The sequence below is a fragment of the Lissotriton vulgaris genome, unplaced genomic scaffold (genome assembly GCF_964263255.1).
Source record: "Lissotriton vulgaris unplaced genomic scaffold, aLisVul1.2 SCAFFOLD_1934, whole genome shotgun sequence".
NCBI lineage: Eukaryota > Metazoa > Chordata > Amphibia > Caudata > Salamandridae > Lissotriton > Lissotriton vulgaris.
The window spans coordinates 412,631-424,995 of NW_028255570.1; the positions used below are offsets into that span (position 1 = coordinate 412,631).

Genomic DNA, 12,365 nt, shown 5'->3' on the forward strand with positions numbered 1-12,365 from the left:
TATTTTTATTAATACAAGGCATCTAATAAGTGCATAGAACAGAGGTGAGACATTTCCACATATCCTTACAACACATCATATATACCTGGGGGGATGGAGAGGAAAAGGAGGATGGGGTTGGGGGGGGACGAGATACCGCTACAGACAAGGGTCACGGGGATGCAAGTATATCCAAGGGAGGGTCAACTGGTGGTACACATCTCACCCCTGTATCGATTCCACTGCCCCCAAACAGTCACCCACTTACGGGGTCGGCCTCTGGCCTGGAATACGGTCTTCTCACGAAACATACACCAGTCCATGCTCTTTCCATTCCTCGAGCGTAGGAGGTCTTCTGGAACCCCACTTCTGTGCTATATTCCTTTTCGCTACCATTGCCCCCAGAGTGGCCCACTTGGTCTGTCCTATGTTTAGGTCTGTGGGTTCCCAGATATTAAGGATACATCTCCTTGCCTCCGGTAATAACGGCACCTCTCGCATAACACCATGTATTGCACTCCAGTAATCCACCATATAGCACTGAATCCAATCTTGGTATCTAAATTCATATAAAAGTATGTTATTTTTATAAACTGGTGTCTGATTTCTTGGAGTGTCTCTCACTTACTGCCTTTGTGTGTGCAATAAAAGCTTAGCACTACCCTCTGAGATGCCGAAGTGCTCACCTAAAATACCACAAAAGAGAGCATTTGTTATGTCATTTGTGCCTCTAATTCTTTGGGATTTGCCTGGATTCTTTCCACATTGTACCTCTTTTTAGTCTACTCTATAAAGGGCCAGCTTTCTACACCATATAGTCGAGACTTACCAGCAAGTTAGCTTATTCCAATTGGGTTGAATCCAATCAAATAAATACATACACTTTAAGGTCAGGGCAAGGTCCGGTTAGCAGGCCTCTGTGCTCTCCGAGCTGAAAGACCAGCAGCGTTAGTCCAAAACGTTTGGGGGGTGACTATACAGAAAGAGGTATTTCCTTACACTCTGATACAAGCATTCAGAGTCAGGGCAATTTGGTGGATGAGAGCAGTGCTTCAGATGAGGTTGCTGGTCTGTGACGACCCTGAACTTGTTCTTATTTTCGATGATCGACAGGTTTCAAACTTGGCTTAGCTCAGTACAACATGGACTCGTTTACACATTATTTCATTTAGATGCATGACTTTCCTTTGTATACTGAATCATAACAAGTTTGAGTTTCCTTTATATACTGAATAAAAACAAGTTTTGTACTAGCTGAAAAGTGATATGGAATCCAGTTTACTTTTTTCCTTTCAGAATGTAAGTGAAAGCTGCAGTTCGTCTGTGGCAAATACTACAGCCAAAGTAAACCAGCAGAGAGACGCTGAGGAGACTGCGTTGACCACACTAGTCGACCAGGTCAAGGATGACAAAGAGATGCTTTTGGATCAGAAATTGGAACTCAGTGAGCAGGCTCAGATGGGCATAAGCAAAGTGTTTACCTTTTTGCAAGAGGAGCTTAAAAATGACATACCAACAGGTAAAATCATGGTTTTTGTTAAAGCTTTATGAAGTCAAAGATCTTGTTTCCATCTTGTCTCAATGCCTGGCTTCGAGGATTTTAAGACCATTTCGGGTCCACCACTGCAAGCATCTAAAAGCAAGGAAAATTATAGAGGTGAATAGAAGTTGGTCTCATGGTGGTGATCTGATTTTGTACTGCTTCACTCAAGTCTTGTGAATAAAAGTTCATCCCTATCCAAATCTTTTCTGATTTGTGTGGCCCCAAAGTATGATTTTCTCCTTTTTTTGATCCCTCAATTTTCTTTTGTATCCCTTGTTCTGATAGATACATCTGCCAGTGGATTCCTCACCTTGTGAATATCCCCTTGCGTCAGCAACGTTCGGAAATTCTTTTCGTAGCTTTGCGCCGACGTGGACTTAGACGTCATAGAGACACGGCATCGCACGCGACTCCGCTGACGTCACCGACGCCCATAATTGGCCCACGCCGGCGTGATGACATCAGTTCCCTTTTTTCCACGTCGCCGACGCGAACGGTTTCGGGAAATCTCAGTAGCCAACTGGAGACTTTGTTGCCTTAATATTTGCTTTTTGCTTCTTGGTTTCTTGTCTCTTCACGATGTCGACAAAGCAGACCGGCTTCAACCCCTGCAGGGATTGCGGGAAGATTATGTCCATAACGGATCCGCACGATGACTGCATCTGGTGTTTGAGCTCTGATCACGATGTGGATGGATGTTCATCTTGTCGGAAGATGAACCCGAAGGCCCTAAGAGAAAGAGAGACCAAACTCCTGGTAACGAAGCTGAAGGCTGGCAAGGGAAAATCTTTGCGGTCTTGTTCTCGTAGGGCGAGGTCTAGATCGAAGTCTAGATCCAGATCTCGAGATGAGTCGACTTCGAAGTCACCTTCAGACCATGCATCGAAGTCGAGAAGGAGACATAAGAAGAAGAGGCATGAGTCCAGACGTCATTCTGGTAAGGAGTCTGGGTCGAGGTCGCTGAAGAAGGTACGTTCGAAGGTGGTCACGCTTGAAGTCTCTGAACATGAAGGTGAGGCCTCACCTGCGGAGTCGCAGGTTCAGTCGCCGGCTCCGACTTCGAATCTGTCTCCGGTGCCGTCCCCGGCCCGGGAAGAGTAAGATGTTCAAGTGGATGTGGATTCTGCGCCTGTCGAAGAGCTGACTCCGAACCTTCCACAAGATCAGCCTGAGGGTTTTCAGCCACCCTTCCCAACCCCAGGCCAGGACCCATCAGCGTTTCTTAAACGCAATGTATGGCGTCTTTACAAGGGCGTGGTACCCCTCTGGCGCACCTTCGGGTCCCATGGGTCCTCTGGCCTTCAATTTAGGAGTTCCTCACTCCTATCCTCCTGCTCCATTCATGCCCTATATGCCGGCTCCTACGCCGTATTGGCAATTCCCTGCTCCGCCAAGGTCGTCGACGCCGGTTCCGGCGTCGCCCGCTCCAGATCGACCTTGTGAGCATCCCACTGGGGCTTCGAATTCGATACCGGCGTCGGTCCTGACTCCGTTGGCGTCGTTGGTGGATCCGACTGCGAAGCGTGTAAAGGAGAGGTCCAGAAGGGAGGCACAACGCCTTTTGGAAGAGCAAAGGTATATAGAATCACATCCTGATATGGAGGAAGGTGAACTGGAGGAGGACTGTTTTGAGGATCTGGCTGACGCTGGTAGCTTGAATTTCTCTCCAGAGTGGGAATTGTCTTCAGGCTCAGATGCACCTTCAAAGGACGTCCAGCCCTATCATGTAGTGATGAGGAAGGCGGCAGAACTTCTGCAATTGACTTTACCAACGGTGGAGTTTAAGTCCAATCTTCTAACAGAAGTTTTGCATTCACCTAGCTCTGTGGTGGAACCATTGCTACCGTTTTAATGATGCCTTAACGGAACCTATTATGGAGGTGTGGAAAAAACCACTGTCAGCTCCTGCAGTATCTAAGAGGTGTCTAGAAGGTACAGGGTTGCACCTGAAGACCCTGCTTTTCTGATGTCTCATCCATCACCTGAGAGTCTAGTCATTCAAGCTGCATGTTCCAAAAAGAATGTGAGTGCCTTTCCTTAAGTGCCTGGTGATAAAGAGGCAAAGAAACAGGATCAGGTGGCTAAAAAGACCTTCTCTGCAAGTATGGCGTTTAAGTCTACTAATGCCACTTGCCTAATGGGGAGGTATGTGTATGTCCTTATGGATACTATGCGTACTTTAGCTCCTAAGATCCCTGATGCCAACAGAAAGGATTTTGAGTAGGTTTTATCAGATGCACAGGCTGCGGCACGCCAAGTGATACAGAGTGGTCTGGACACTGCAGACTCGGTGGCGCGTATCATGGGCACAGCGGTTGCCACTAGGAGATCGGCTTGGCTGAAATCTTCAGACTTTTCGGCAGATGTTCAGGCGGCCTTGCTGGATCTGCCGTTTGATGGATCTGGTCTCTTTGGCAAGAAAACTGATTCGGCCTTGGAGAGATTTAAAGAAAGTAGAGCTACTGCTAAATCTTTAGGTCTCCAGATCAGAGGTTCTTCGGCCAGGAAGTTCAAAGGTTTTGGACGCTCTTTCTTTCGGAATTACCGACAAGGTCAGCAGCAGCAGCAACAGCAGAAGCAGAATACCTTGTACAGATCTTACAGGGGAAAGCAAAGAGCTCGTCCTCGTGGACGTCGGGCCTCTTCATCCTCCACCTCCTCCAATCCCCCAGCCTCAGAAAAGCAGCCCTAGATCTGCCATTCGGGATCATGCGGGTCCGGTGGGGGGGTCGGCTTACCCACTTTCTACGGGATTGGGAATCGGTTACATCAGATCTTTGGGTTCTCAATCTTGTAGAAAATGGGTATGCCCTTCCCTTTCGGGAATTCCCTGCCAATTACCCTCCTTGCCAAGGTTTTTGCATGGAGGAACATCTGTTGCTTCTACAGGAGGAAGTGCAGACTCTATTAAGAAAGGGTGCGATAGAGGTGGTCCCAGAGCAGGAAAGGGGTCAGGGATGCTACACCCGGTATTTCCTGATTCCCAAAAAGGATGGCAGATTTCATCCAATCCTGGTTCTCAGGATCTTGAATCTCTATCTGAAACAAGAGAAATTTAAGATGCTTACCCTTGCTCAGGTTCTTCAAGCGCTGCTGGAAGAAGATTGGATGGTGTCGCCCGACTTACAGGATGCGTGTTTTTACATCCCAATCCTGAAGTCGCACAGGAAGTATCTCCTTTTTACAGTGGGGTCGCAACACTATCAGTTTGCGGTCCTTCCTTTTGGAATTACTAGTGCGCCTTGAGTCTTCACCAAGGTGATGGCAGTGGTGGCAGCACATCTCAGAAGGTCGGGGATTCCAGTATTCCCCTATTTGGACGACTGGCTAATCAAAGCGGAGTCGTCGGAGAGAGTGCTCCAGCATCTGCAAAAGACAGCCCAGTGGTTGTACAGGTTGGGTTTTTCGATAAATGTACCCAAGTCTCACCTTTTTATTCTTTGTTATTTATTCTTTTGTATAGCGCACGGCTACTCGTGCCCTACCAGCGCATCCTGTTCATAGGTGCTGTACTGGACACAACTGTATGTCGTGCATTCCCTCCTCCTCAAAAGATTTGCGACATTCAGGAAATGATTCCTTTCTTTTTCAATGGAGCGGTCGTTCCATTCCTGAAGGTTCTTCGTCTGCTCGGTCTGATGGCTTCATGCATTCTGTTGGTCAACCATGCACGCAGGCACGAGGGCACTCCAGTGGTGCCTCCTCAGGCAGTGGTATCAGCACAACGGAGATCTCGGGGAGTCAGTGAGGATCTTTAGAGAAGCTGCAGCGGATCTGTCTTGGTGGGGCGTGGAAGGCAACCTGTCTCAAGGGAAGCCTTTTCATCTGCCTCCTCCGGTGGCCACAGTAATAACGGATGCATCCACTCTAGGGTGGGGTGCTCACCTGGGGGACCTGGAGGTCAAGGGTCTTCGGTCTCCAGAGGAAAGGTTGCTTCATATCGACCTTCTGGAATTGCGGGCGATACGTTTGGCGCTCAAGGCCTTCCTCCCTTCCCTTCGGGGTCGGTCAGTCCAAGTCCAGGCGGACAACACGACCTCGATGTGGTACATCAACAAGCAGGGAGGAGTGGGGTCGCAGTGTCTCAGCAGGGAGGCTCTGTGGCTCTGGTCCTGGATTCAGGACCATCAGATTTGTCTGGTGGCAAATCATCTGGCCGGAGTTCTGAACGTTCGTGCGGACACTCTGTCAGCAATTCTTGTCCGACCATGAGTGGAGGCTCCATCCGGAGGTAGTTTAAGACATCTCTCAGATGTGGGGAACTCCTCGGGTGGACCTGTCCGCCACTCACGAGAATGCTCACTGCCCGTCTTTTTGCAGTGTCAAGTATCCGATGCAAGGAGCCTTGGGGGACGCGTTTCAGTTGAGTTGGGGAAGAACACTCCTTTACGCGTTTCTCCTCATACCTTTGATTCCTCGGGTTCTGGGGAAGATTCGCCAAGACCGGGCCCAAGTCATATTGGTCGCCCCGGATTGGCTGAGAAGGGTGTGGTGCACAGATCTTCTCCACCTCTCCTCTCACCCGCCGCTCCGTCTCCCTCTCAGGGCAGACCTCCTCTCTCTCAGATGGAGGGGCAGGCTCTACACCCTCACCTCCAGACATTACACCTTCATGCCTGGAGATTGAACGGGGCAACCTGAATTCATTTTCTCTTCCACACGATGTGGTGGATGTCATAGCCGTCCCTTTTCAAATCTCCTGTAGTCTTAAGATTTTTGAAAGGTCTCACAAATAAATTCCCTCCTACTCCCTTTATTGTACCTCAATGGGACTTAAATCTTGTTTTAACATACTTGATGGGTGCTCCCTTTGAGCCCTTACACAAGTGTCCTATGAGGCTTTTGACTTTAAAGACAGTCTTCCTCGTTGCAATTACCTCTGCAAGGAGGGTAAGTGAGCTTCAAGCTCTTAGTTCCAAGCCCCCTTTCTGTAGTAGGGGATCTCTATGTATAGTCATAATCTAGTGAATAGTCCCGCCCATGTGCGTGGACCCCGGAGCAATCAAAAATAATCTCTTAAAGTGTCGCAAAAATGCAGAACTGCACAGACACTTAAGAGAGAATTTAAAGCCAGATAATGCAGCCTATAAACAGGCTACACTGTCCAGTACTTCAACTAGAAATTCCACCAAAAATCCACAAACAGCAAAGCCTGTCCAGATTTCCCTTGCCTTAGCAGCAAAAACCCTCTGGAATAATAGAGAGGAAGACATGGACAGACAAGCCCCATAGGCAGCCATTATGTGGCTCAAAACAGGATACTGTGCCTTTAAGAGAACTTTCCAGAACTTCACAGTATCCCAGAATGCACTGCAGGTCCCTTTTACTTTTAGTTCTTTTTCACGGCTCCTGCAAGCAGGACCCTGGAGCATTGAGCTCTCCCTTTTTAAGGGTTTTTTGTTGATTTTTCACTAGTTTTCTCATAGTTAAGTACTTTGTTGTACTTCAGTGCCTTTCTCCTTGGTTCTTGCACTCTATTTTTTGTCGAATATGCCTGCATTATTCGATAAGTGCCCGGAGTGCTCCAGGAAGAAGGCCAAATCGGACCCCCATGAGGTGTGTATCCTCTGCCTTCCTTCTTCACATGTCCCAGAGGAGTGTGTGATCTGTCAAGGCAGAAGACGAGGAAATAAGATTGAAGGCACAAGGTGGGTCTGGAGGGGCTTCTTCTGCCCATGCTGAGGCCTCTGGGGGGCTCCCCAGGGGCAGGAAGGCCAGCAAACGTCACCATTCTCCGCCTGGGTCTATTGCGCCCACTACGGCGTCGAGAGGAATGACTACGGTCTGTTCCCCATCGTCTGAGTCTAAACGCGTCGACGCTCGGCGTTGAGGGATGTTACAAGACCATCGAAGTCCCCGGTGACTGTTTCATCGTCGTCGAGGTCGGCGGCGAGCGATCGACGTCAACAGGCCAGGCGTCTTTGCTCGCCGCCAAGGTGACTTCGCCGTCGGCGAAGAGGAGACCATCGTCGAGGAGGTCCTCGTCGTCAAGGTCACCGTCGAGGCACAGGTCGCTGTCGAGGCGCAGAAGGTCGCCGTCGAGGCGCAGAAGGTCGCCGTCGAGGCGCAGAAGGTCGCCGTCGAGGCGCAGAAGGTCGCCGTCGAGGCGCAGAAGGTCGCCGTCGAGGCGCAGAAGGTCGCCGTCGAGGCGCAGAAGGTCGCCGTCGAGGCGAAGGCGTTCGTCGCTGAAGAAGAGACGCTCGACGTCAAGGGGCCGGTGCTCACCGTCTGGTCGCCGTTCTTAGAAGTCGAAGAGAGGTGGAAGGAGGCCTGAAACCGTGGGAAGTTCGCCAACGCCCCAGGCTGGTATAGAAGGAGGTTCGCCGGGTTCAGTGTATTACGAGGTGTATACCCCGTCGGGGAAGGTGACTCCCCCTCCTCCATTGCCGAGGGGTCCTCCTCCGAGGAATCCTACTCCTCCTCCGTTGCCTCCACCGAAACCTGGGCCAGGGTTGCCAGTGAAGCCGCCTCCCGTTCCACCGAGGTCGACTTCGTTGCCTATTCTTCTGACGCCTCCCAAGGGTACGCCTAAACCGAAGGCCCTGTCCAAGCCCAAGTCACCGGCTCCGGTGGATCGGGTTGATCGTCCTCAGCCGAGGAGGTCACGTTCACGCTCCGGATGGAGAGGAAGATCAAGGAGTCGTCATAGATCCTCCACCAGATCAAGGCGTCGCCATAGGAGGCGGGGGTCTAGGTCCCGCACGGACTCTTCCAGGACCCGTTCCTACTCGCAGACCTTATCGGACTCCCCTGAGACCAGGGTTTCCCCAGTGGATGAAATTGCCACTTTCCAGGAGGTTCTCCTGAGGGGGGCTGCAAAGTTGGGTATCGCTGTGACGGCTCCTACACCTTCGACGTCAGTGATATTCGAGACGCTTCACAAGAAGCATTTGTCTCGCCCTCTTCTATCACTAGTACCTGGATTGAAGGAACCTGCAGAGGAGCTGTTCCTCACACCAGCGGTGGTGAAGGCCGCTCCCTCCCGACTTCCCCGCCCTGCTTTACCGCTTTTTGGAGATGTGTGTTTGTCCCAGTATGTTGTGCTGAATAAAATCCTTTAAACCTAAAGAAGTACAGGGCCCCGGATTCGGACCCTGCCTTTCTGAGAGTAGATCCGGTACTGGATTCGGTGATAGTGATGGCGGCCAGGAAATTACACTCTACCTCCCCGTCATCCACCGTGCCGCCAGATAAAGAAAGTCGATGGATCGACTCGGCTGGAAGGAAGGCGTGTGGGACCGCTTCCACAGCCATGAAGGCGTCCAGTGATACAGCTCTGCTGGGACGTTATGACCGGGCGCTGTGGGACTCCCTGCAACAGTTCGTGGAACTGCTACCAAGAGACAAAAGGGAGGACTTCCAAGAGATTCTCAAGAAAGGGATGCTGGTGTCCAATCAGGTCATCAGCGCGGCTGCGGATGCCTCCTTGTTGGCTGCCCATGGTTACTGCCATGGAATCAATCAGCGGCGACATGCGTGGCTCCGGCTCACGTCACTCAAGCCGGAGGCCCAGCAGCGAGTGGCCAACCTGCCCCTTTCCGGGGATACCTTGTTCGGAAAACATGCAGATGATGAGATGGCCCGCATGAAGGCGGAGGCGGAGACCCTTACGGCTGTGGGCTTGGAGAAGCCCAGGGTTATTCCTGATTATCATGTCAACCAGACTATAACTTTGCCTACGTTTTTTCAGAATCCTTCATCTCCAGCGGAAAGGTCCTTACATTCCCTGGATGGTAGGAGGGTGTTGAAATTTTATCTGGATAAGACCAAAGATATTCGTAGGTCAGACCAATTGTTCATCAATTATGGATCGGTCAGGACGGGTCTTGCGACCTCTAAGCAGTCCATCTCTAGGTGGATTGTGTCCTGCATACAACTGTGTTACCAGAAGGCTAATAAGACCTTGGGAGGTAAACCTAAGGCTCATTCCACCAGGGGCAAAGCTGCCACGACGGCTTTGCTCCGTAATGTTCCTATTGCAGAAATTTGCAAGGCCGCCACTTGGAAGTCGGTTCATACCTTTGCTAAGCATTACTGCCTGGACACTGATGCCAGGGCAGATGCTCAGGTTGGACAGGCTTCGCTGCGGAATTTGTTTGCACAATAGTGGTGTTGATTTCTTTTCTCCACCGCCGCTTTGGTGTGGGGATGGGCTTGCCATTCTATTCACTAGATTATGACTATACACAGAGAATCCCCTACTACAGAAGGAGTAGTTTCTGTCCTGTAACTCCAGTTCTGTAGTAGGGGTATCTCTGTTATAGTCATAAGCGCCCGCCCTCCCCCCCCCCGGTGGAGATAATTATTCATGTAAGGAATGCTACAGGTCTGGCGTGTTACTCCTTCAAAAAGAACTAAAAGTACAAGGGACCTGCAGTGCATTCTGCAATACTGTGAAGTTCTGGAAAGTTCTCTTAAAGGCACAGTATCCTGTTTTGAGCCACATAATGGCAGCCTATGGGGCTTGTCTGTCCATGTCTTCCTCTCTATCATTCCAGAGGGTTTTTGCTGCTAAGGCAAAGGAAATCTGGACAGGCTTTGCTGTTTGTGGATTTTTGGTGGAATTTCTAGTTGAAGTACTGGACAGTGTAGCCTGTTTATAGGCTGCATTATCTGTCTTTAAATTCTCTCTTAAGTGTCTGTGCAGTTCTGCATTTTTTCGACACTTTAAGAGATTATTTTTGATTGCTCCGGGGTCCACGCACATGGGCGGGACTATTCACTAGATTATGACTATAACAGAGATACCCCTACTACAGAACTGGAGTTACAGGACAGAAACTACTCCTCCTTGACCATTCATGCTGAACGAAGGGTTCTTAGGACCAGGGCTGCTTTTCTCCCTAAGTTGGGGACTCCCTTCCACCTAGGACAATCCATTACCCTCCCTACCGTTTTATCCTCCACCACACCCTTCCAAGGAGGAGGAGAGATTACACCATCTGGACCCTAGGAGGGCAGTGAGCTTTTACCTGGACAGAACTAAAGACTGTCGAGTGGATGACCAACTCTTCATTGGATTTGCTGGCTTCAAAAAAGGAAGAGCGGTTCATAAAAGAACTCTTTCAAGATAGATCATCCTCTGTATAAAGATCTGCTACTCTTTGGCCGGTAAGGAGCCTACAGAGGGTATAAGGGCTCATTCTACAAGAGCTAAGTAGTCAACCTCTGCATTGTCTAGAGGTGTTCCTGTAGAGGATATTTGTAGGGCCGCAACTTGGTCCTCTCTCCACACTTTCGTGAAGCATTACTGCTTGGATGCCGAGGTGAGGAGGGATGGCCACTTTGCGCGCTCTATCCGCCAGGATTTTCTGGTATAGGAGAGTGGACACTCTCCTCCGGGAGTGGGGACTGCTGTGGGACTCTATTCACAAGGTGAGGAATCCACTGGCAGATGTATCTATCAGAAGAACAAGTTACTTACCTTTGGTAACGCTTTTTCTGGTAGATACAGTATCTGCCTGTGGATTCCTCACTGACCCACCGGCCTTCCCGTTGTCCACTCTTCTATACCAGAGAAACTGTTTTGTATTTGTTTTATGGTTAAAAGAAAATGTCATTTCGAATGTTTTCTTACAGTTGCTTCACACTGTGTGTGTGCTACCTTGACTTTCGTGTACTGTGTATACTATGTATGTTTCTACTGTCATTGGTCCGTCCGTGTGCCTCGAAGGCACTGAAAAAAGGCTGGAACTGATGTCATCACGCTGGCGTGGGCCTATTATGGGCGTCAGTGACGTCAGCAGAGTCTCGTGCGATGCCGTGTCTCTATGACGTCCACGTCGCCGCGAAGCTACGAAAAGAATTTCCGAATGTTGCTGACGCAAGGGGATATTCACAAGGTGAGGAATCCACAGGCAGATACTGTATCTACCAGAAAAAGCGTTACCGAAGGTAAGTAACTTGTTCTTTACGGAATTTTTGAAAACCGCATTTCAACTCCGACTTTGTTTGCTTCGCCCAATCTTGGGGATTATTTTGTGGTCCCTAATCTTTGAAGAACATTTTTCTTGGAGGACAGGGTAGTGGGAAAGTCCAAAAATCTGAAAGATATCGTCCTCCAGGGCCCCAGAAATGTAATTTCTTTCTGACACCCAGTGAATAAAGGTCAATGTGTGATTGATAGTGATGTTAATCCACAGCCAACTCTACAAGGTTTTGCTCCTTTCGGTCTTTCGTTTGCAAATGATAATGCTGAGATTCCATGTCCTAAACTTACTAGTCGGTGAATTCTCCTTTAAGTGAAGATGGATGCCTATTGAAATATCAGAAGTCAACTGACTTGACCTGATAACTGAAAATTAAAAAGCACTCCTATGGAGTCTAAGTAATTCAACCATTCACCCGTCCCAGGACACATGAAATCATTAATACACTTATACCTGCAGTTGCCTTCTGTCCAAGAGATGAAAGCAAAAGATGCCCTTTAAAGGAACTTAAAATAACATTATTTGGGGTGGTGGTAGGTACCTCCAAATCCCTCAGTGGCGTGTGGCTTTGGCTAGAATGTTGTGTTGGCACCACAGTCTCCTCCTATTGTGGGTTAAGGGAACAGATGAATGTGAGGGGGCGCCACCTGACCGAGCACTGCTCTGTTGATAATTAGAATCCACAAAGCTCTTGTGATTTTTAAAGGTCACTGGTTTGGGAGGAGGAACATGCATGGTCAACAAACACATTTGGCAACACAACTTTAGAAAGTCATGCAGAGGACATTGGTCTTTAAAAAAACAAAGACGCGCACACAAATTCTTTTGCATTTTGGACACTGTAGGAAAGTGCCACTTTTTGCCACTGGTACTGATGTTTTTCAACAGATGTGCACTGGGTCCCTGCTAACCAG

General features: G+C 49.4%; 1 protein-coding gene across 1 annotated transcript in view; it reads left to right on the plus strand.

Annotated features, from left to right (window-relative positions):
• KIF11 (kinesin family member 11) overlaps window positions 1-12,365 on the plus strand; it is a 298,525-nt gene that overhangs the window by 243,420 nt on the left and 42,740 nt on the right. Inside the window, exon 20 of the mRNA XM_086951983.1 lies at window positions 1,276-1,498. Within this exon, the coding sequence (XP_086808109.1) occupies window positions 1,276-1,498 (223 nt within the window). The remainder of the gene's footprint in view (window positions 1-1,275; window positions 1,499-12,365) is intronic.